General features: G+C 39.6%; 4 protein-coding genes and 1 non-coding gene across 5 annotated transcripts; 3 read left to right on the top strand and 2 right to left on the bottom strand.

Moving 5' to 3' along the window:
* Nucleotides 1–726: 726 nt before the first annotated feature.
* arl8 (ADP-ribosylation factor-like 8) lies at nucleotides 727–7,974 on the top strand. Its single transcript, XM_006795045.3, has 6 exons — nucleotides 727–1,133; nucleotides 3,103–3,163; nucleotides 3,254–3,401; nucleotides 4,853–4,936; nucleotides 5,091–5,242; nucleotides 6,544–7,974. The coding sequence occupies exons 1-6, from the start codon at nucleotides 1,088–1,090 to the stop codon at nucleotides 6,590–6,592; spliced, it is 540 nt and encodes a 179-aa protein (XP_006795108.1). The 5' UTR covers nucleotides 727–1,087; the 3' UTR covers nucleotides 6,593–7,974.
* On the bottom strand, nucleotides 7,025–14,134 carry maf1b (MAF1 homolog, negative regulator of RNA polymerase III b). Its single transcript, XM_006795043.3, has 8 exons — nucleotides 13,574–14,134; nucleotides 13,183–13,271; nucleotides 10,524–10,655; nucleotides 10,193–10,355; nucleotides 9,984–10,105; nucleotides 9,780–9,899; nucleotides 9,146–9,238; nucleotides 7,025–9,036 (listed from the first exon to the last, which is right to left on the bottom strand). The coding sequence occupies exons 2-8, from the start codon at nucleotides 13,263–13,265 to the stop codon at nucleotides 9,012–9,014; spliced, it is 738 nt and encodes a 245-aa protein (XP_006795106.1). The 5' UTR covers nucleotides 13,266–13,271; nucleotides 13,574–14,134; the 3' UTR covers nucleotides 7,025–9,011.
* A 1,598-nt stretch (nucleotides 14,135–15,732) lies between these two features.
* On the top strand, nucleotides 15,733–15,805 carry trnar-ccg (transfer RNA arginine (anticodon CCG)). Its single transcript has one exon. It is a non-coding gene; the product is annotated as a tRNA-Arg (tRNA).
* Nucleotides 15,806–15,912: 107 nt separating this feature from the next.
* zfand1 (zinc finger, AN1-type domain 1) lies at nucleotides 15,913–20,117 on the bottom strand. Its single transcript, XM_006795046.3, has 8 exons — nucleotides 20,014–20,117; nucleotides 19,554–19,596; nucleotides 18,210–18,249; nucleotides 17,960–18,087; nucleotides 17,711–17,802; nucleotides 17,443–17,561; nucleotides 17,151–17,306; nucleotides 15,913–16,169 (listed from the first exon to the last, which is right to left on the bottom strand). Exons 1-8 carry the CDS (start codon nucleotides 20,066–20,068, stop codon nucleotides 15,993–15,995), a joined length of 810 nt encoding a protein of 269 aa, XP_006795109.2. The 5' UTR covers nucleotides 20,069–20,117; the 3' UTR covers nucleotides 15,913–15,992.
* A 389-nt stretch (nucleotides 20,118–20,506) lies between these two features.
* Nucleotides 20,507–23,655, top strand: chmp4c (charged multivesicular body protein 4C). Its single transcript, XM_087845640.1, has 6 exons — nucleotides 20,507–20,851; nucleotides 21,660–21,837; nucleotides 22,204–22,312; nucleotides 22,417–22,543; nucleotides 22,942–23,100; nucleotides 23,140–23,655. Exons 1-5 carry the CDS (start codon nucleotides 20,662–20,664, stop codon nucleotides 23,001–23,003), a joined length of 666 nt encoding a protein of 221 aa, XP_087701766.1. The 5' UTR covers nucleotides 20,507–20,661; the 3' UTR covers nucleotides 23,004–23,100; nucleotides 23,140–23,655.
* The last annotated feature ends 177 nt before the right edge of the window (nucleotides 23,656–23,832 follow it).

Here is a 23,832-nt window from a genome sequence, read left to right as displayed (position 1 = left end):
ACGTGACACAAATTGTCTTTCTTTTTAAATTTTTTTTATTGATTTTTCTCTTTAATTAAACAGAATAGATATATGAAAAATTCTAAATAAATTCTAAATTCTAAATAAAAAGAAACAAAAACTTGTGAGAAGAATATGCTCAAGAATAAATCCACCAAAAAGAGAACAGCATTTTCAATAAATAAATAAATAAACAATTATAAATAGTAAAAATAAAGTTTATTTGCATGTGTGTGTGTGTGTGTGTGTGTGTGTCTGTGTGTGTGCGTGCGTGCGTGTGTATGTGTGTGTGCGTGTGTGTGTATGTGTGTGTGCGTGTGTGCATAAATCTTTGGTTTTTTTTGTTGTGTTTAAACAGTAAAGCAAGTTATAAAATAATATATCCATCAAAGTTGCATAAAAAATAATTTATAAAACCATAACAAGTAAAAACTCAAAATAGTAAAACATTTAAAATTATAACATTTAAACATTATAAACTTTTTGTTTTAAATGTTGGCTAAACTCCTTTTCCTTAGGAATTTTATAGTTATAGGCAATATAATTTAGAAGCAAATAAAGGTGGAACTGAAGTGCTAGCGGCTTGGCTTCCTTGATAAGAAATATTCCTTTTAAAAAAAAGAAAAGAAGAAGAAGCAGAAACTGGAGATTTAAAAGACAAACATGCCACGATGCGTAAACGTCATCACGTAACCGGAAGATAACTGAGCAGTCGGGATTGCTTTTTTTCACCGGACAACTGGCAGCTAACGGGCAGAAGAAGAGAGGAGTAGATACTCACTGGGACTACACAGCTGCTCTGTACACCCAGGGATTATTTGTACTTCTTGTGGGGGCTTTAGGCTTTACTTACACCTACACAATAATAACTCATCCCGGTATTGTTTTAGATCTGGTTTTAGCTTCATGGCTTAGATGTTTTAGATGGAGTTCGCATTGAAAAGGTCGCTGAGGTGTTTTGTAGACCAGAGCTCTTTGAGCTAGTGTTAGCTAGAAGCAGCCAGCCGCGGACTGCACGGTGCGGACCACAGAGTGGAGAAAGTCGCTCTATCCACAGAGGGACGGACATCGGCATTTATCCCTAACAATGGGCCTCATACTCGCCAAACTGTGGAGCTTCTTTTGTAACCAAGGTGGGTGTCGGTTTTTGCAGCTCACTTATCTCCCGCCGGCTTCTCAACCAGGGATAAGGCGAACTGTTAGCCCGTTAGCATGAAGAGGGCAGCTGAGGTGCCACAATAGCAGATGGCAGAATTATCTCCCCACACATCTATTTTATTTATTTATTTATTTTTACTTAAGCACTGCCATCTGAACTGTCTTTGTTTAACTTGTAAACCAGGGTACTACTCTCCACCCGCATGACGCCACCCACCATCGTAACTGTTAATCTCTTTATCAACCGATATAATTACCTTAAGAACCTACCGGAGTATGTTCACAGTGTTGTCAATCAGCTTTGGCTCACTGTCCAGGACACGTCGCCCTTACATAACTTTTCCTTGACTTTCTGGAAAGATGTTTACTGTAAATATAATTATTCGATTGTGGCTCCAAGTGTCCACTTAAAACAATGGAACTAGTCTAACTAGTATTTAGCTCCCGTTTATGATAGGTTACCAAGCTGGATAACCAACATTATCGTGTAATTTCGAGTTTTAAAATATGGAGGACAGAATTTGCGAAAAAATACTATTCAAGCCCCAAAGAAATATATTAAACAGACAAAAGGTTTACACCTTTCCTCATCACTTGCATCTTGGAACAGTAAAGAAATGTATAGATGTCGAAAGAAGTACCAAAATAAGCTCTCGGGTAATAAGAATATCTAAACAAATTTCAAATTATTGATTTTACGTAGTTTTGGTCCTCTGTATTAAAGTATTCAATGTGGGTTTGCCAAATGTCCTCCAATGCAATGTCAAGTATTCATTAACTGTACAGCTTAAACTTTCTGCTTTTTTCCCCTTACTGTAAGTGAGTGTTATTTTTCTTAATAATGAGGAATAGGAAGTGAAAATCATTAATGAAGGATGTGGTTATATTTACAGATAGAATTTTTATTTTCTGTTTGATTCCAGTCATCATTTGTCATCTGATAGGGAAATATATTTTGCGCTCTTTAGCATGTGTTATATTGCTTACTCACTGCCTGGCCCTAAGAATGGCAAATACCTACTTTCATTGTTACCTAATTCTGGATTAAACTATTCCCAGTGTCAAGTTTTACTTACTTAAGGAGATTGCTGTGTGGTTTGGGTGAAATTGTTGGGACTCAGACTAGGAGTTGAATCTATGTCATCATCGCCATGTAATTGTATTACTAGAGATGTGGTTGGAGACACAAGAAGTGATTCTTCTTGGTGTATGAATCCCTTTGTGTTATTTTTGCCAAATTTTAAATCTTTAGCGCATTCTAGGAACAAATGTTTCCTTTCTCTGTACATCATACGCATATTTTTCCCTGTGTGGTGACATCTATTTGGATTTTTGTTGATGATTGTTTGATAGTTAAACTTTTTCCTGCCCCAAAATGGGCATTTGGGACGTGGCTATGCATTGCAACAACAGTGGGTGCCAACATTTATTTATTTATTTTTTTTATATGCAGGAAAAACCGTGTAATGTTGCTTCTTGTAAAGGAAGCAATATACATATAAAACGTTTGGAAAGCCAATGTCGTTCATCAAAACCCTCAGAGCTGCGATGCCCTTTGGCCAGACTTCCTTCCTTCCTCTCAGCCGGAGGCCTCGCAAGGGCAAGAAGTTAAAACACTGGCCTGAAATATTTTAGTATCTACATGTTGCTCCAATTCTGCATTTAGCCCATCATGTTTGCCTGTCTCGCACCAGCCTCAAACCCTCATTGTTGTTCTATGTACTAGCTTGTTATATGAATGAGCAGAGTTTACTGTAGGTCTAGGTTTGTTTGTTTATTTGGGAAAAGTAGGTCAGGAAGACATGAGGTAGGAAGTAAGTTTTTGAGGTTTTTATTTTTTGGTGTGATTGCTTTTTGTGAGCTGGATCCAGTTTTTGTTTCAAACGGTATACTTTCAAATTAATTTCTGAGTTTTTTGTTTGTTTTTTTATTTTTGTTTTCCAGAGCACAAGGTGATCATTGTGGGACTAGATAATGCAGGGAAAACCACTATCCTCTACCAATTGTAAGTACTTTTTTCAGTTTGAACCTTCCTTCCTGAATGCTTTTAAAGTTGGAAAAACACAAACCCACTTTGCATTTCTGTGTTATTCAGTCTAATGAACGAGGTGGTCCATACTTCTCCCACCATCGGAAGCAATGTGGAAGAAATAGTGGTGAAGAACACCCACTTTTTAATGTGGGACATAGGTGGACAGGAGTCTCTCAGATCCTCCTGGAACACCTACTACTCCAATACAGAGGTGAGAAACACTTTGCAGTCTTTCACACTCGACAGTAGCCGAGCACAGTTTTCTCCCTGAGCACAGCAGCTGGTGTTTGCTCGGAGCACAGACGGCAGCATAGGCCGCCCAAGTCAAAGGTCACCCTATTCACAAAGGAGCCGGTCTGAGAAGCAAAGGGGTCAGCTGCCGCAGTAAAAAGACAAACAGCAGAGGCAGATGTGTATGTGAACTTAAAGACCGCTCTTTACAATATTCACTAAAGGTTTATATCCATTTTGGCTGCTTCATGATTTAAATACAAAGCTCAATTCCTCATTGTTCCCTATGCTTTCTGTGGGAGCATTCCATTATCCTAAAATGTCTCCTCACATATTCTCTTTCATCTCCCTCTCTCTCATATCCTCTTTGTGATGTGTTAGAGATTCAAAAAAAGACGTGTGAGCGTGGAGGAGGTAAAGCTGTCAAAGCTTCAGCTCCTCCCCTGATGGCAAACTTTGTTCTTTATGTGGAGGTGCAGCATTAATAAATTATGTCGCCTGATATAAAACATGATTATACACCTGGGTGTCCTTGCTCTAAGCTGCTCTAGAAGCCAACCTTTCCCTCATTTCTCAAGGTGGATCAAGGTGATGATGATGGCTGATTCGGAGCAGTTCCTAGGTTGTGGGAGAAGCGAGAGTTGGCATAATGTAAACCACCCCATGTTGGGGTTTCTGGGAATTATAAGAGGTAGTATTCAGCATTTATAATTGACTGCTTTTATTGGGAATATATTGACGGTCAGTTATTGATATTTTTTTAAACCTCAAACGGCTAGTAAACGAATTAATCAGGAGCTGTTAATGATTGGTTGTATTTGTTAGTAAACTCAGTATATTTTTTGAAAAATAAAAATTCAAATCTAAGAACCTGCTTTTCACTTTCACATTAATATAAAGTGAATATTGATAGGTTTAAAAAAGTAATTGAAATATGTGAATTCCAGGAATTAAGGATGCAAAAAGGAAAATTTATGAGATTAATTATGTGACTGATTATTATGGAAAGGTGAGTAAACTACTGTAACATTCAGGTGTGTTTGTATCAAACAGTGGCTAAACTGATGCTGTAGACTTTACTGTAGCTGTACACTTACTCGAGTAGCTTGTATTTATATTTTGATTGTAAAGTCAAATGGTCACATAACAGTTTGTGCTCCGAGTCACTTTCATGTTGAATAACGTGTTGGTCTGTGTCATCTTCTGGTGGTCGTTGCCTTAGTTTTGATGGCGTGTCTCACATCTCTTCCAAATTAACATGCCTTTGGCCTTTTTGTCATATAGAGACACTTTTTCTTATTCAAGAGGGGATATTTGCATAGCACTCACCACTTCCCATTGTGAGGGTTTCAGCCTCGGAAATGCCCACCCGCTGTGTTGCATTTTGTTGCTGTGCCTTTTGAAAAGAGGTCATTTTTTTTTCCCCCCCAGTTCATCATTCTGGTGGTGGACAGCACAGACCGAGAGAGGCTGGCTATCTCTAAAGAGGAGCTCTACAGGATGCTGGCCCATGAGGTAACACACTCAACTCTTCCTAGTATGACCATATATGACGATAACGCAGGACGATGGCCAGGCTTTTCCTCCACCAGCATTGTTTAGAGTTTGTGGTTCAAAAAGTGGCAGCGACTAAGGTTGTGCTTTCATTGTTCTCTGTGTTCTCCCTCAGGACCTGCGGAAAGCAGCTGTGTTGATATTCGCCAATAAGCAGGATATGAAGGACTGTATGTCTGCAGCAGAGATCTCTAAATACCTCACCCTGAGCTCCATCAAAGACCACCCCTGGCACATACAGTCCTGCTGTGCACTTACGGGAGAGGGGTAAGAGAGATCTGCTCATTCTTCACAAGCAGGAAATACAGAGTGACAGGGTGTGCAGACTTTTAATTAATGCAGGGGTTAGATGATGAAATCCCACCCTCATCCAGCTGCAAACCAGATCTCAATTAATACACAGATGTTTCTAACTGATCTTATTAGTTTTTTAGATATGAAAGCGGTGAGCAATAAAAGAAAACGGGGAATGCAGATGTTTTTTGTCTCTGTTGTTCTATCTGTAATTGTTTTCTGAGAGACGGATGTGGCCCAAACAAGCAGAAACTGCAGATCTCCATACAAACCTAAGATGAAGTGTTTTTATCTTCGTTTTCACAGATTAATTTTAAAAGATTTGTTTGTTGACATTGACTCTCCTTTAACAGATTTAACACGGCACCTAAAAGCTACTGCTCCAGGTTTTTTGTTTTGTTTTTTTATCGCTAGGCTGTTTTATTTGTTCTGCTTGTTTTTTGGGGGGTTTTTTTGTTTGCTTGTTTGTTTTTTATGTTTATTGGAACAAACTGAAACTCTATATTATGTTCAGACAACTTTTCAACAAGCTTTGGTGCTCCAGTATAGTGACACCAACACCACATACTTATGAGGACATTTATCCAGTAAAATTAGTGTTAAGTTGTCCTGCAGGGCTGTGAGGTGTGTGAGCCACCAGATGTCACTGCATCTGCTTACTTTAAGCCCTGAGGCCTCAGGAGGCTTTGTGCAGCCATCAGTGGCAGAGTTCTGCTTTAAAAATAAATATGACCCACTGCTGTTTGTGTATAAGGGTAAAAACAGGCGCACATTAAGTGCAGTAAGACAACAGGGGGAGTTAGTGAGAACATAAATATCCAACACAAAAACAACACAGGGTGTTTTCAGCTGTGTGAAAGTGTCTGACATGAACGATTTTCTGCTTTGTGAAACGTGAAGAAGGACAACTTTGCAATGTATCCAATTTTGGCTTCTCTTAAAGTTACCTTTGACTCTTCCAAATTAGGAGTGCTCTACAGGAGTACACAGTATAAAAGAGGGATGCAGCTTTGAGGTCTGAAAAGTGAAACCCCTGCTGAAGAATTTTAAACCTGCATGTCACATTCACTTTCAAAAACGGTCACACCAGCTGAAACTCTCAACTCAAAGTTTCATAGCAGAGCTGCACAAACCAGAGTGTGACATCATGGCAGCTACACCCATCTTTTATTCAGTCTGTGGCTTTGGGCCACATGGTCCATCGTGGGTTCTCATTACATTTGAAGGCATTGAAAAAGTTCTGCTGATTCTCATCTTTGATTTCCTTTTTTCAGGTTATGTCAAGGCCTTGAATGGATGACCTCCAGAGCCGGACTCAGATAGCCCATTCCTTTGCCGTTAATGGCCTGACTACCTTCAGCACCGCTGGGATGGAACAGCATTATTTTTTTATTTTCTTTTATTTTTTTATTTTAGGACAAATTTGGAGAGGAGTGTTGGCACGCTGTCACAATGGAGCCAGTCCTTCTCCTGAACAGAGACCAGGAATAACAGAGACCAGCTTAAGGAGCAAGTATTTTGGAGTACGGCACCAGACTATCATCATTGACATGACATACTTCTCATCATATCATGTTACATTATATCGTATCATAAACCCCTCGAGGATGTCCATACATGGTGCAGCTGTCCTTTTTTGCCATACAAGTTCATCTATGTTGGGACACAAAGGGATTACAAGCAGTGTTGTTAAAGGAATGGTTCCAAGCTGTTACTGTACAATAATGTTCTTATGGTCAAGACTTTTTTTGGGGGGGGGGATCTGTTATGTATAATTTCTGTTTCATAAGCTACACCATTGGTATTTCTCACACTACAACCTGATGGTGCCGTATTAAAATGTGGTAAAGTATGAAATCCTATTTTTTAACGACCATGAGCCTGTACTTGTATATTGTTGAGCCAAATGGTGTTGACGTACTATACATTTTCCCTTCTCTAGCCTCTGGAAAATGAACCCTGCAGCATTATTTCAGTACACAGCTCAGTTTTAATAACAGTATTTCAAACTGCAACATTTTTTTTCCTAAATGATGCATTATCTTTATTGAAATTTTGCTTATAGACCTGTTTTGTATTAACACACGGTCACTGATGTTGCAAACCCTGCCCCCCGCCAATAAGCTTTTTTGTTTTTAACAGCCTTTCTGGCATCTCAGTCTTCTTAAATAAACCTTCAAAGAGGTGCCACATGTTTATATGAAGTCATTACTCATGAACCACTTGGCTATGAGGAATAGCAGAAATATGGTCCTAATGTAATTTTGGCTGTTTAGGTATAAGTTGATCCTCCGCCTTAACCAACCTGTTCTGGGCATCTTGGAGGACCGTGCGTTTCACTCTGAGAGTCTCCCTGTGATTTTGACCTTCTTTAATTCCTTGAACTTGCTAACGGATCTATGCACGTGTCACTTTTAAACCTTGTATTCCTTTTACAAGTTCTGCAAGTGGCCAAAAAAAAAAAAGGTGATGAGGTGCTTGAATCTTGATTGCAAACCATCCTGGTCTGAGAGTGCCTCTGCGATATGTTCTGGTGCAAGGTCTTTTTACACAAACAGGAAGTGGATGAAGCGTGCGGCCGCCAGACACTGCAGCACCAAGGTTTACAGCTTTTACCTTAAACTCGAAGCAAGGGAACTGATCATATACTGTGTGGTGATGTCTGTACTGTATCAGTTTTATTTCCAATAAAGGTTTGTTTTAAACTTTCAATTGGTCGCGGTTTCTCAAAGACAAACACCAATTTATTCACATCTTTAATATAATAGCTGATCAAACGAAGCACAGGGCAGTCGATAAAAGACGCACAACTCCTAAGTACTTTTCAGGAACACGAAGAGCTTCTCATCTAAAAAGAATTTTCTGCGGCATGTTTTTTCTACTATACATTCACTTTTCAATGAAGTCTTTGCACTGAGGTAATGAGCAAAGCAAAACACTGTCAACACATTCAGGAATGAACAGGGATTAATTGGAGACAATTAAAAAAAAAAAAAAAGATTTAGACAACACAGTGAAACTATCTGATAAAAGCTGATATGTTTTCTAAGCTGCAACTCAGACGCCAGGAGTATAATTCTCCTTGGCCGTGGAGATTTAAAGAATACAGTCAGTAATAAATGCAACATTTTTAGATTTCAAAAGAGTTCTCACAGTAACGTCACTGTCACACGTAAAAAGCAACAACAGATGAGGAAACAGAGCTCTCAGCTTATCAGTCAGGCAGCCTTGGCTGGATTTTTGTGTGTATGTGTGTGTCCTGTCTTAAACGGACCCAGCTGTTTTTGTCCTCGTCAGTTTTCAATTATGCTGGTGTTTCTGGACTCCTCTCTGTGACATCATCTGCAAGAAACTTGCTTTCAGTCTTTGAGCCACTTGTCCACAACAAGACCTCCTCTTTCTTAAGTGTCCGTGAAGTGGTCTCTTTGGAAATGTGGCAGGAGTGGAGAAGTCCATATGTGGCTGTATGGGCTCAGAGCTCAGGATCCCGGAAAACAAAAAACAAGAAATACTGGAAAATGAAAAAGAGTTTTATGCTGACACAGGAGTATTTAACTAAAAACAAATGCAAATAAAACCCTGCCACGCCACAACACAAAGTTTACCACCGGCAAGAGAAGGCATCAAACATGCATTAGTCTGAAGGTGGAAAATGGCTTTGGACAAGGCAGCAAATAGATGGCGAGGAAGAGGCGGGGGGGATGGACACTGGAGAAGCCTGGACACTCTTTGGCTGAGGCGGTTACACACACAGAGCTCTGGGGCAGCTGGGAGAAGAATTTAAGAATTTAAGTGACACGTTTATTTATAGAAAAACAAGTACTGCACAGCACATATTACAGTAAAGGAAACCCGGCGTTCAATAAGCAGTCTCACCTGTCCTCAGTGAAGCCATCCATTTCCTCTTCATCGTCCAGCTCCATGTCCAGCTCATTGTCGAGGCTGCCACGGCCATAACCGCTCAGGACGCTGCAGAAAGATTATCACCATCAGACCCCCTTGTGTCACTATGTGTGCATTCAACCTGGGATACTTTAACTGGAACAAGTGGAGTATTTGACTGTTGCCTAATACTGAATTTGACCTGGTCTGGCTGTACGAAGGCTTGGCAAACCATTTTTGTATTTTACTTTCATTTCCTCTTTTCTGCTTGATTGATTGATGAGACCAACAGTCAGATGTACTGCGACTCTACAGTTTTGTGCTGCAGAGTGGAAACAGCCATCCTGTTGCTCTGTATATCTGATGTGCGTGTGCTCCAACCAGAACGTGAAGCAGGTGGAAACCTGGTTCATTGGTGCTACACTAAGCTCAAGAAGGCCACCTGTTGGCAGCTGCAGCACGAGACGGTGTAGCTTGAGAATATCCAAAGGACGGAGGAGGTTTGAAACTTACTAATGTTGTCATTTCATAATTGATTTGGCTGTGCACACACACAAATCTGTGGGAAACACGATGTGCGAGTTGTTAAGAGTCTGCAGAGGTGAGCAGTAGGCCTGTAGCTGCTGACCTGACGGAGCGACATGTGAAGAACACAATCCTCTTCAGTTTCTTGTTGTAGAAGAAGTAGTTGAAGGACCAGAGACTCCCCTCTTCACCAAAAGGGTCCGAGTCCAGATCTGGGTTGTAGCTAGAAAAAGATATTCAAGCTTAAAACAGATTTATTCCACACCACATGGTTCACTCTGCAGCGTTAACTGATCTCAGCACCTACCTGTAAATGTCACAGCCCTGCAGGTTGATCTCCTGGTCGATAGCGTTCCACAGCTCGGGTCCCAAAGAGTTAAACTCTTCTCCCACTGCTGAGAACAGACTGCTGTTCACTGCGTTAGCCACCTGGACAGAAAAAGAAAAGCAATCTTTGAAGCAAATTGTTTTTTCTCATTCCAGAGAACAAGTTTCGCTTCGGAACTGCATCCTGACCCAGTTGAGGCTGGGCTCTCGGCTGAACTCGTGCGCTCGCGCGGCGCTGAAGTCATAGTCCGGCCTGAAGGACTCGTTGAGCGTGGTGATGAGGTAGAAAAGAGTCTTCCTGCAACACTTGTCGCTCAGAGGGTTTTCTCCATCCTCGCTGCTTTTCCCCAGCCTGCACAGAAATGAACATCATGGTTTATGTTCTTTGTTTTGTTTTTTTTAAAAAAAACAAACAAAGAAAGTATTTAATTTCTTCATCGACCCTGAAAAGGATAAGCGGAAGCGAATGGATGGATGGATGGATCTTCCAAACATGCTGAACCTGGCCTGCAGTACTCACTGTGAAGGGCTGGTGGCGCTGGTGGACTGAGGAGGGGAGAGGGCCTCCAGGACATGCGGCTCCCCCTCCTGGCAGAACTGCTTGAACATGTGTTTATCGTCTCCTGCCATCTTGCAGGAGTAGCTCTCGATCCTGCAGGCAGAAAGCGGCGAAAAACATTTATAAGCTGGACGATGTAAACATGACGATGGGAGGGTGCGGCCGAATCACTGGAAACTATTTTAATATCCCAGCAGGATTAAACACATGATTGCATAACAGATGGGCCACTCCAGGACATTTTGATGAAATTCATTTTAACCCCCCCCCCCAAAATTAAATTAATGAACACAAACAAATGTTGTTCCAAGAAACCTTTGATAAAGACTTTCTTTACATAGAGAAATTAGTGGCACCCAACCACAGAGGGTTTAACCAGAGCCAAAACAAAATCATTAGTGTAATGACAGAAAGCTTTATTGAACCGCTTCATTTATCTGTGTGTAATGTGTTTTGGATCTGTTTACCAAAAAACCAAAACAACCTAAAAACTCTGATTTCTATCAAATGTGTTCTCCATGATCACCGCCTTTAATGCCAAATACACAAACACCTTTTCTGTTTTTTCATTAAACTGCAATGTAGGTACGTTTGTTTTAGGATAGTTGGAAATTAAAAACTATCAACACATAACTTAACTCTAAATATCTACAAGCTATTACACGTTCAACAAGACAGCCTGTTCCTTTCACTGGAGCCATATCTGCAGGACTGCCTGACAAGTCGTGGCTAACATTTCCTGCGTGCTCTTTCATGTTTCTAGGTCACATGCTGCTGAGATATATGAGAGCAGAGCAGCAGACTGCTGTGCAGTTGTTTATTTTGCACCCTCTCACCAAGACGTTATACAAGAGCAAAGGTTGTGCAACTTTGAGGATACACTTGCTAAGACCCTCGCCATGGCTGACAAGCTAATTATAGGGACATCAGAGGACATCATGGTGGAAATAACTGCCCTGGTATTCCACACACACACAGCTGAGCTGCAAACAAAACATGAAGGCATAAAGAAACATTTCAGTTCACTGAAATAAAAACCAACCCAAAGCAAATAAGCACACTTTGAAAACATAGCTGAATCTCACCTGAATTCAAGTAAAAACTCATGAAAAAACACAAACCCATTATTACTCCAGTAGACCAGAGGTATAACAGTTAAAGAGATCATCCTGATGCGTTGATCTTTGTGCAAATGTTATCTAACCTCAAATAGAAAGCGCTTGAATTTTGTGTTTTCTATTAATGTGTGTGTAAATAGGTGAATTTCACATCTTGTATCGAGCACTTTGAGTGCTCAGAGTAGAAAAGAGTAAAAACATGTATGTATTTAATTATTACTGTATTTATTACTGTATTAACAATTCAGGCCTACTTATTTACTGCCTTACTTTCCTGTTTTCAGTAGGAAACACAATCTTCACAGAACACCAGCTGCCTTCTTTCAGGTAATTTATGCACCCTCTGAATAAATTGACTACGGTTTTATTTTATTTTTCTTGCCTGCATGAAAATACCATAATCCGCACTGGAAGCCTGTTCAGTTAATTCTCAGCTAAAGTCTGCTATGATGAGCTGTCTCCAAATCCACTAAGCAGCCTTTGCAGCTGCTTCACCAGCACCGTCCTGATACTATGTAGTGTATGTGTGCATGTATACATCTGCTAAAAAACACTTCACAACAGTCTCAGAAATAACCACAGCTCGCTGTGAGAGGACACCGTGATCTGCGTCACTCGAGGTCACAACCACCGCCCACACACCCCAGAAAGACAGAACAGCAGACCGAGCTGCATAACTCCACACACAGCCCACTGCTCTTTATGTAACCACACTGTCACCGTATCCTCGGGCCCCGCTGGAGGCTTTGCATAATCGACAACACGCCGATATATGTTACAGCAAGAGCTGTCAGTTATAAATTAACCTTCACTGCAGGCTCTGAGTTTAGGCCGTCAGAGGTAAAGAGTTACCATGATGTTGCATAACACCCGGGTGGCTGTTTGCTCTACTACCCCGCTTATGAGGAGTGTACATGAACTGTGAGCCAGCCGCACCTCTCGCACCATCTACCACTCATTTTCATGACATCAGTGGTAGATCTCTCCTGTTCAGGAAAACCTTTGCTTACACTGCAAGCCTGCAAAGTTTAATGGTTAAACTTTAGAGGTGCAACCTCATAAAACCTGCACTTCTGGAACAGAAGAATTTGTTACTCATCTTGTGAAATAAACTCTGCATGCATCACAATCAGGTGAGCTAAGGTAGCACGTCTTAAATATGCAGAAACTACAAGCACTGGAACTGAAGTTTGTGTGGCATTCAAGTGCAGCAGAAAGACCTAAAAAAAAAAAATCAGTTAATACCCAAAACGTTCTCAAGGGACCAGTCACCTGTCTGAAATGTTGCCTACATGTCCACAAACAAACAGACCCTGTGCCATTTTTTTAACCCGTGAGTCACCAGCACACCTAACCCAAATCATGTGAAACACACATTTTTAATACTGAGGAGTTTATGCATTTTTTTATATCCTCTGAATTCCTACATTCTTTGGTCGTATCTACTCATTTCACTGATAATTCAAAATGGGGGGAAAAAAAAGTAGAAATGGAAGTCTTACCTGCCAAGTATGCGGGACTCCCCTGTTTCAACACACAGCCGGGAGCTGAGAGCTTCAAAGCTGGAGTTTTCCAACAGCTTCATTGTAGTCTGCAAGAACCATAAAGATAAACATACACATGCTGTTTAGCTTGCATTCACAACAGGTCTCTTAAGGAAACGATAACTTTGAGTTTTAACATGCCTGCACAGTGCCAGCCTAATAAAGTCATTACACAGCGAGTTACAAATCAGCGACGAGCAGATAAACAATGGTGTTATTTAGCAGAGAGGGGGCTGCAGCGCCCCTCGAGGACAACTTGCAGATCAAAACAGAAGCAGCTGCCCCTCCCCCACTCTGCTCTACATTTAGTTGACAAGCCGTCTTCCTGGTTCCCATATAAATCACTTACCAGGCAGTATTTTTCGACACTGGCCGAAAACAGACGGTCCAAAATCGAGCAGTGAGCTGTCTCGGTAGATACTCGCCCCTCTGTGTCCAGCAGGGTGCTGAAGATAACCGAATCGCGCTCTCTGGGTGACCAGCTAACGGTAGCTAAGTTAGCTTACTGACAATTGCGCTCCTGTCTTCACTTCACAGAACAGCCTTTAGTTCGCACTCGAGCTTAAGCATCTTACACAAACACTCGGTCGAGAATGAGTTATTCTGAGGCTTTTTAAGTTTATAGAAAAGCTGCTCTTGCCGATTAAGTGCGATGAGATTACATCCAAAGACTCTTGGCGTCCGTCGGAGTCTGTCTGCAGCGGCATCCCTTCCGACCTAATTTACAAAGCGACCTTTATTAGCGAGATCAAGCCGCCTTTTTCAGAGCGACTCGATCAGAAAAGCAGCAACGAGCTACCTAACGTCGTGAAAAAATATATAATCTGGTTACGGTTGCTACAAATCGTCGACTATCGCAAAGATATCTATTCTCGTCAAAACAACGGACTCTACTGTACTGGTAAAACCCAGCCCCCTTTCTTTTATACGCCTTGCTATAGGAGCCCGCCCACGCTTGTTTGTGATCCCTTGTCATTGGCTGAAATAATCCATCAATATAAATATGACTAATATGATTGGCCAGTGCTATATCGGAGGGTGGGGTCCCCAGGTGACTGTGTATTTAGAAACTAAACTTGTTTTGTGTTTTGTTTTATAGACCTTTCTTCTCTTCCGTTAATCGAAGCAGTCAATTAACACCTTAAAATACTCAAGTATTATACATATATCAAATATAAATAATTATTCATCCATATGTTACTCGAACATCACACAGAAAAAGTCACTTTTAATTTGTACTACTTTCATTCTGCATACTCCAGAGTTTCTATAGTATATTTGTGGTTTCATCAGCTATTTAAAAAAGGATAAGTACTTTCGTTTAGCACTAAGCAGTGAACATCATCTCAGTCCTGCTATCTCACGTATCTCACGTACACGTGCTACCTGTTTATAATTACATTTAGGATTGCCCCCCCCCCCTGCTACAAAGCAAAAAAAGATGATTTGACATTTGGACATTTGAGGGTGTTGTCATCAAGGCCCCTTAGCTCTTGAAAAAACTGGCTTTGGTGATAAGGCAGTAACCACCTCTTTTAAAGCCTTTTAGACTTGGCTTTATGTATTTTATGCTGTCTATTACGTGTTGTTTAATTTACCGTATCTATATTTAATGGGATTTTTAAAACAAAATATATATCATAGATTTCATAGCACTGTTTTAAAAGTGATGAAAGTGGCTGACAAACTGGTCCAGTAGCCTAATGGACAAGGCATCAGCCTATGAAGCAGGGGATTGAGGGTTCAAGTCCCACCTGGGTCCCTTGTAAGGTAGCTGCCATTAAAGTGTCAGAACTGTGGTTGTGAAGTCTACAAATGTTGTGGATAAGATTAAGTTAATGACCAGCTAAATCTATAGTGCTGCTACTTCTTACATTTAATGTGTTTCCATTCCCACAAAAACAGTTGAAGTTGCATACTGTGACAAAGGCTCATTTACATGAATCGATTAAACTTGTAAGATAAGATAACCTTTGTTAGTCCCACACGTGGGGAATTTGTATTTAATATTTTAAATAATGAACGCAATCATCACAAGTCTAAATTTCACTGAAGATAAAACCACTGTGAGAGTTTGGGTACTGGGAAAACAAGTTCTGTTTCTGTTTGATAGTTCTTACATACAATAGTAACTTCAGGGGCTCATAGCCTGCTACAGTCCCACAAACTGGATGCTGAGCAAAGAGAATATCTAGGTGGAAAACCCTACTAACGAAGAGTGAGAGTCTGGATTTTTGATATATGTGACTTTAAAAACATAAAGACACAAGAAAATTGAGGCCAGTGATTGTGTGAAGGACACTTTTCCATCTTTCTCTTTAGTCTCTAAAATATGTGAGATGTTGACAGGAGGATTAAAAGCTGTACGACTTTGCATATGTAACGCACACTCAGGAAACTTAGCTGCTTGTTCTTGTTTTAACTTCAGCTTCTCAGAACACAGTGTTGACTCTGAGTGCCTTAAAAATAAAGCATTGTTTTAAAAGTGATGAATCTGACTGACAAAAGGGCCCAGTGGCCTAATGGATAAGGCATCAGCCTCCGGAGCTGGGGATTGTGGGTTCAAGTCCCACCTGGGTCGTGTTTACTTCTATTTACCACAGCATCATTATAGAGATGGTGTACTTGATTAACTGCACAACTCCATAATGCTCTCTTTTCAGCTTAAAAGTAAAACCCAAAGCAACATTTATAAAATGGCAATTTATTTGCATAAATACAAACTGCACACAGAAATTATTCACAGTGTCTGGATTTGATGTGACTGGTCAGTTCTGTGTGATATAGTCAGAAATATCATTCAGGCCTGTGCACTCATTGTCCAGATACTCCAGAATGACATTCCCCCCATTATACAGAGGAGTTTCTGGGTGAGCCAACAGAGAGAGCAGGGTGTCATCCATCTGAAAAACCTCGCCTGTCTGAGGATGACATAACCGCAGCTTCTGCAATTAAAAAGTAGAGGATACTGTTAAGAGATGTGCACGATGCTACACAGCTTTGTCTAGATATAAAACTGTAACTGTGGTGGGTACAGTGTCCAACAACTCAATGCGTTTAGGCACGCAGACCTGTTGAATCTATACCATGAAGAATTAAAGCAGTTCTAAAAGCAAAAGCGTGTGTAAGAGAAAAAACAAACAGGGATAGGTTTAGCAAATAAGGCAAGACGGGAATGCTGCAGAAAATCGTTAACATTTAGGTAATATAGTTATTTTCCCCACTCAGCGTGCTCTTATGTTGCTGTCTATTCCTAACAGTCTAATGAAGGGGACTGTGAAATCTATTTATCAAAGTGACATTAATTTCAGTGATTTAATATTTTGAGTGATAAATGGCTTACAAACAGACCAAACAATTTTCTAATGTGGCTTCTATTACACACAATTCCAGGACAAACATTTATTTGCTGTATCATCAGCTAAATTCCTGGGATGGCATGAAAAATAAATTGCCTGTCACCACGCAGCACATTTTGGGCTACTGTAGCTTTACCGCAGGGCTTGCTTAAATAGTGTTACTAAGGTATGGTCGAACGGGTTTCATAATGTATTCCTCATTTAGAGAATAGTAAAAAGTTATGCTCTATGTGTGTATACACAAACTGTAGCAACAAATACCAAAGCATTTGTTGCTACAGTAACCTACGGTGGTAAAAAGACAGCCACCATTGTTCATTCAGTGGTGCAAGTTTCAGTCATTGTGCAAAGGCACTGTTTATAAGTTTGGGGAAGCCTGCAGTCAGCTGAGACTGAATGAGTTACTTGGATGAGTGTCGAAATGTTTCTCCCACTGAAACGCTACGTCCAGATGAACAGAATCAACCTTTTGGGATGTTGTGGCACAGACAATGCCGACTTTAAGCTCAACATACTTCACTAACCCATCAATATTGCTATTTGTAGTACACCCCTCTGTTGCCTTACCTTAGCTGTCAGCACGTTATTGTTGTTCTTGAGGCCAGCCAAAGAGGCTGCATAATCCACCACTTTCCCCACGCTCCATTTGGAACAGAAGAACATGGGCTTGCTGGTGTCTTTAAATTCTTTAGGAAGATACACCTGAAAGTAGGTTCTCTCTGTCTAGAAAGTAAAAATAAAAGAATTTGAATAATGGCAGGTGGATGACAAGAGATGTTTAACGTGTAGTAATGTATACACAAGAAACTGAGCAGACAGTAAAGTGTCAAAATAAAAGTATCGACAGTTGGGATTTTACCTGCGGCAGCCCCTTGTCTCCTGCAGCATGCAACTTCAGCTTCATCAGTGCCACCTTTGCTGCGGTTGCACTGTTCTTTGCTCCTCTGCGCCCTTTACTTTTGGATCCATCTTTTGACTCTGAGCGGCCGCCAGACACAAAGGAAAACAAAATCCAGGTTAGCAGGTCAAAGGGAACAGGCACACAAGAGTGAAGGTAGTTGTTTAATACTGATCCCATGTGGACAAAAGAGGAATGACAGAAGAAACTCTGGACTACATTAACTAACCTACAATCTTCTGCACCAGCTCTTTGGTGGCTTGCATTCGAGGCTTTTGGACTTCCAGCTTCTCACACTTGTGATCATCTTGATGTCGGTGGCTATAAAGACAAAACAGTCAGTTTATTAGTTCTAGTTAGTTCTGAATTAATAAAAATTACGCGATCGGCGGTTTAAACTTTTTCTGCCATGAACAGGATCAGAAAACGCTCAAGAGCCACCTCCTTATTAAAAAGTTCATTAAAGTCGGTAACCTACGCCAAACAGAAATGTTTTTCACACTGCGGACATATAACTGGTAACAATTCTTTTCCCTTGCAGTCTTCAAATGAGCACGGATAACTTGTAGTTCCACCCGCTGTCCCGGATTCCCTTTTTACTGACTCCTAAAAAGAAAAGAAAGATAGTTAGAGTGAAGAAAGGCTTCAGTCATAAAGAGAAATGTATTTGTTGTCCTGATAATATTAGAGGAAGACATTAAGCTAATTTATTTAACAGCTCAAGATACCTTTGAACATGAGTGTCCATCTCTGCTTCTGTGCTCGAGACTGAAAGGAACAAAAATGTGTTTATCTGAGGTGAAAACGAACAATTCTCACCTGAATTATCTTAACCAGATAACTTCAGATATAAGCTTGAGTTTTCCGTACTACGAAGCTGGTTATGTTTTTTATGAGTTTATTGTCATGGTAACCTATGTTAAGAACCTAATCTGCTCTGCAGCAGGTTATATTCCAGATAAGAGAACAACAGGTATGAACTTTCCCTGAAAAACAGCGTCACCAATCTTGGAAAAATCCCTCTGACATGAGTGCGCAGACAGTAGGAGGGTCTAAAGTTTTTCAATAGCGTGTGATATCTTTTTGTTTCCTTGTATTCTTAGTACCAACTTTATTCCTTGTTTTTTTTCTCCTTTTGGCTGCAAACAATTTTACAACAATTTTATTGGTCTATAAAAATTAATATATGATCTTAAAACAGGACACCTTTTTGTACTCTTGGACCTTTTATTGAGTTTGCAACTAGACTAAGCTGACCTTTGAATTCTAATTTTATATTTAATCTTTACTCTTTACTCAGCCCATCAAACACTACCAAGGCTGCAGCTAAGAGAATAAAAACTAAAATTGTCCTTTAAGCATTAACCTAATGAAATACCCAATTATAATTCACCTGATTCTCCTGTGTCTTAATGGAAGAGTTGTTATAATGAGTCTGGTCACACAGCATTTTAACCAAGTTTACTTTCCTGGATTCAAATAGACAAAACTGTATTAAAATGGTAGCTCTTCTCCCGTCTTACTGACCAAAGTGCACATTTTAAATACTGTACTCAACAGTAATTCTCCTCTCACACGACTGTAGGTGTGTAGATGTTTTTATATTTTCCCATTATATAGAGTCAACTTCCTTTATAAAATCACCTGTTATACTGAGCATATTTGCGATTGTAAAGATCATCTGACCAGTTATGTTTCAGGGGAAACCCTGGGTTAGCAGAGCAAATGATAACCAGCTTTGTGTGACCGTTTTACCTGACTATCAATGTTAAGGTGAGTTAATCCAGATAATGCTAAAATACCCTGGGTATTTTGACCTCACTCAGAGGCCTCTGGGGTGTTTTTATAAGTATTTCTTATTTATGTAATTTTATAGACAGAAGACTACAGCGACTAGAACACAAAAAGGGATTTAACACTTAGTGTGGGGCCAGTTAACGACATTAAAACAACACTATTCAAATATCATATATATATATTACATATATATTACATATATATTACAGTATTCGTAACAACACGCTAACAGATGCACATAAGTAAAAAACAAAAAACCTGACTTGAAGTCTTACCAGAAAACACCACCGCAGGAATCACAAACAAATGGCAGAAAGTCTGTGAGAAGAACACGGAGAACGTGTTAAATATGTTGTGAACAAGGACCATAAGTACGCTTGTCCAGTTCAAACGATGAGATCTAACAATTTGCTCCAAAGTAGCTCATTAAACTAGTCTGACACTTTTAATCAGCTTCATTCACGTTACTTATATTTACATAACATTAAGAGTACAACTGACGTAACTCATTTAAAGACCGAGCTGAATTTCCTTGTGGGAGTTTGTAGTTTTAAAGAAGAATGCTTGATAATAAATTGAGTTTTATCCGAGGGAACCAACGCTAACAAGCGTTAGCGCACAGACTAAGCATGCTAAAAGAAAGACGATTGGCGTTTTCATAATAATTAAAACAGCAGAATAAAGTCGCACCCCAACATCTTTATTTACTGTGCTTCACACAAAAATACAACGGACCTTTCAGATTGCAGGAATCAACCTGGCAATGCTTCCCGACGTCTAATTCAGCCATTAGCTAACCGAAACAGCGTCAGCTGAGATCATCGACACGAACTTTGACCCCAAATGCGTCGTCACGTGACTGAGACGGTTTTTAAGAAAAATAAAAATAAAATAAAATTTTTTAAATGTTTATATTTTTTTATTATATGTGTGTAACAGGATTCACGTGACTCACATGTAAAGTAAAATAAATTAACAATTTCATTTATCCACAATTTTTTTTTCACAGTAAATAAAATTCAGTTTTTTTCTGGTTTTATCAGCTTAATCAACGTATCTGTTTGTACAACTAAATTAAAACGTTAAAACGAGATATGATGCACTGTTGTATTATCCCGTTTGGAGAGAAAACACGGAAAAGACGCAAAATTTAAGCCCTGGTGGAAACGGGAGGTAAGGCGTCAGGTATCCAGACGTCACGCAGGTATCTGCGAAAGGTGTGGCGAGAGTTGTGTTCACTGGCTTGTTTGAAAGCACACAAAGCCGTCGAGCTGGAATATCTGCCCGCAACACACCCGCCTTTAGAGAAAAGAAGCTTGGTCGATCGTTCAGAGTGTTTTGCGTTTTAGTTACTAACAAAGTTTACCCCCCAAAACAGCCAAAATGAGCAAAATCTCCAATTTGTTCAAGGGGGGCTCGAAACACAAGTCGAAGGGAAGCCCTTCGGCCCAGGAGGCCATCCACAAACTCCGGGAAACAGAAGAAATGCTGACAAAGAAGCAGGACTACCTGGAAAAGAAGATAGAGCAAGAAATTGCGATAGCCAAGAAGCACGGCACGAAGAACAAGAGGGGTATTTATATTTGTTTTTATGATGGTCTGAAAAAATGTGTGCACCTGTTCCTCCACCGAGGCCAGGCCATGACACACTAAGCCTCCAGGAAGTCTTATCTTGTACACTTATCTTTTGTCCGGGCAAATATCAAAACAAAGGAGGTGGTTTATGGGCCTTTTATATCTCATTTTACATTTCTGTTGTTCTTGCTTAATAACTTGATGTGTGGTAGCAACAGCTCATGGGTTAAACCGAAGACACAATGTCTATATAAACAGAGTTTATAAAAACCTGACTCTTATTTCTAACAAGTCTTTTTTGTTTTGTTTTTTTACAGTGAAAATCCCATAAAACCTTTAAAATGTACATTTTTAGACTCTTGCGACTACAAATGTACCAGCTTTCATAAATCCTAGTTCACATATCAAAAATTTAAGGTGGATGACACTTTTGTTATTTAGATAAATGTGCAGGAAAGTGTTAAACAACTCTTAAATGTACAGTGACACAACTGTGAATACTTCCCTCGCAGTGATTGTCTTTAGTGTGTCATTGACAATGCCTGAAAATACAACAGGTTTCTAACAAGTAAAACAACAAAAGCTTTTTATTAAACCTGAAAGGTACCTTCCCTCAGAGCTGCACCTACAGTCCTGGGTGGCATGGACTGTTGTCTCAGCTGCACTGGTTGTTGACTAAAAATAAACGTCACCCTGTGAAAGGGAGGAACCCTGTCTTTTGTTTGTTTGTTTTTGTTTTTTTGAAGACACATGACACTTTTGGAAATTTAACTGCACAAGTGACTTCTGTGTCCTCTCTGTGTCAGCTGCCCTGCAGGCCTTGAAGAGGAAAAAGCGTTTGGAGCAGCAGCTCACCCAGATTGATGGCACGCTCTCCACCATCGAGTTTCAGAGGGAAGCTCTGGAGAACTCTCACACCAACACGGAGGTCCTGAAGAACATGGGCTATGCTGCCAAGGCCATGAAGAAGATCCATGAGAACACGTAAGAAGCTGCTCACACAAGGCAGAAACCCCCCTGAGCTTTGGTCTTACTTTCCCCCGGTAGTCCTGGCTTGGTTGTGTTTATGTGCAGAGATGGTTTCCTTTTGAACAAGGAAACATGTGACGTAAATTAATTTATGAGCCATATTTCAGAAGGAAAGCTGCAACATACAATCAAAAATGTATATTTAGTCAAAATGATGAATAAATCCTAATGCTTCTTTGGTGCAGTTTCAACACTACTGAATGTTGTGTGTGATAATTGAACACAGAGAATCTCAAACAGAATTTAATTAAGAAAGCAAGTGCGGTGTTTTAAGTGAGTGAAAACCCTTTCACCTTCTTTCACTCTTACTCTCATTCTCAGGGATTTGGGGAAGATCGATGATCTGATGGCAGATATCACCGAGCAGCAGGACGTGGCCCAGGAAATCAGTGATGCTATCTCCAGACCTTCTGGGGAAACATTTGATGAGGTGGAGACTGTCTCAGTGTTTATAAAGACTTTTTTTGGCACAGATATTAAAATATGCTTGGTATTTTGCTGTGCGGCACGTGCTCACCTTTCTTTTTTTGTTAGGATGAACTGTTGGCTGAGCTGGAGGAGCTAGAGCAGGAGGACCTTGAAGAAAGTATGATGAGTATGGGCGGACTGCCCAGCGTTCCCAGCTCCAAACTGCCTTCATCAAGATCCAATGAGCGCGCAAGTAAGTTTCTAACAACTGACAGATCTTACATGTTATGGCCATTTTCACACGCTTGCCTGCAAACTGTAATACTGCCCGAACTTTAAAAAAAAAACACACAATATTTTTTAAAAATGTATCTATTAAATTATTAATTTTAAGCATATTTCTGTTAATTTGATCTTTAGTGTATTTATTTGAATATTATAAAATCCAATTATAATCGCGAAAATGTAATAATGTAAACTGATTGTTTTTTCTCCATTGTGAAAATGTGCTGCAGTACATGCACACAACAGATTTTAAGGCTTATTATAAATCCATTAAAGGAGAAGATTCTTTTTGCCATCAGTAAAATGGTAAATTTTCCATATTTAGTCCACAGCATTGATTATTAATTGTTTCCTCCTTTTTTACAGCAACCAGGAGAAAGGTTGAAGAGGAAGATGACATGCACATGCTGGCATCGTGGGGAACTTAAGTACACTAAGGCAGCCTGTTTCCTGAAGAAAGCATACACAGAACTATAAAAGGATCTTTCTCACAGTCTTTTTATTATTATTATTATTATTATTATTATTATTATTATTATTATTATTATTATTATTATTATTATTGAAACCCATTTCAATAATGAAGAGCAATATGTTGTTTTTGAGTAAACCTTCAGCTACATGACTAGTAATATTTATCAAGAAGTGAAGGAATAGGTTTTTGTTCCCATGTGTGAGGGGTTTTTTTTGTTGTTGTTTTTTGTTTGTTTTTTTCTTTTAATGGAAAGTTATGGAATGTCATTTCTGCCACTACAATAAAAAAAGATTTGCCATATACAATTTAGTGTTAATATCTCAAAATTTGGGGTTGTGTATCTTAAATGTCTGAGAAAATAATGTTAACTTGAAAAATAACAAACTTTGACTTATGGATGGAAATTGTTTGCCGCCTTTGTCAGAAACAAACTTTCATAGAAACCATACTAATCTATGACAGAAAATTTTTAAAGGGTCAATGAAATTGTAGCTAGGGCTTGACTAATGCTTTTTATAACTAAGGGAAAAACTGTACTTTATTCAGCTGTAAATAACTTGTTGTAATGTTGTAAATACAGGCTATTGCTTTATCCCTGTTCCGCAATAAAAGTCTTATACATATCTCAAAGTGTTTATGTCCTCTTTTTCTAAAAAATAATGATTATTAAAATTTGTTATGTAGCTATGTATTCTTGTGGTTATATTCTTTTCGAGTCTTAAGTAATAACTAAAAACCTTTTAAATTGAGGATATTTGAGTACGTTTTAAGCATCCGGTTTT

Source organism: Neolamprologus brichardi, chromosome 9, assembly GCF_056152115.1.
Source record: "Neolamprologus brichardi isolate AB-2024 chromosome 9, ASM5615211v1, whole genome shotgun sequence".
Lineage (NCBI taxonomy): Eukaryota > Metazoa > Chordata > Actinopteri > Cichliformes > Cichlidae > Neolamprologus > Neolamprologus brichardi.
Note: the sequence above shows the minus strand (reverse complement) of the source record. Positions and strands in the feature narration are given on the sequence as shown.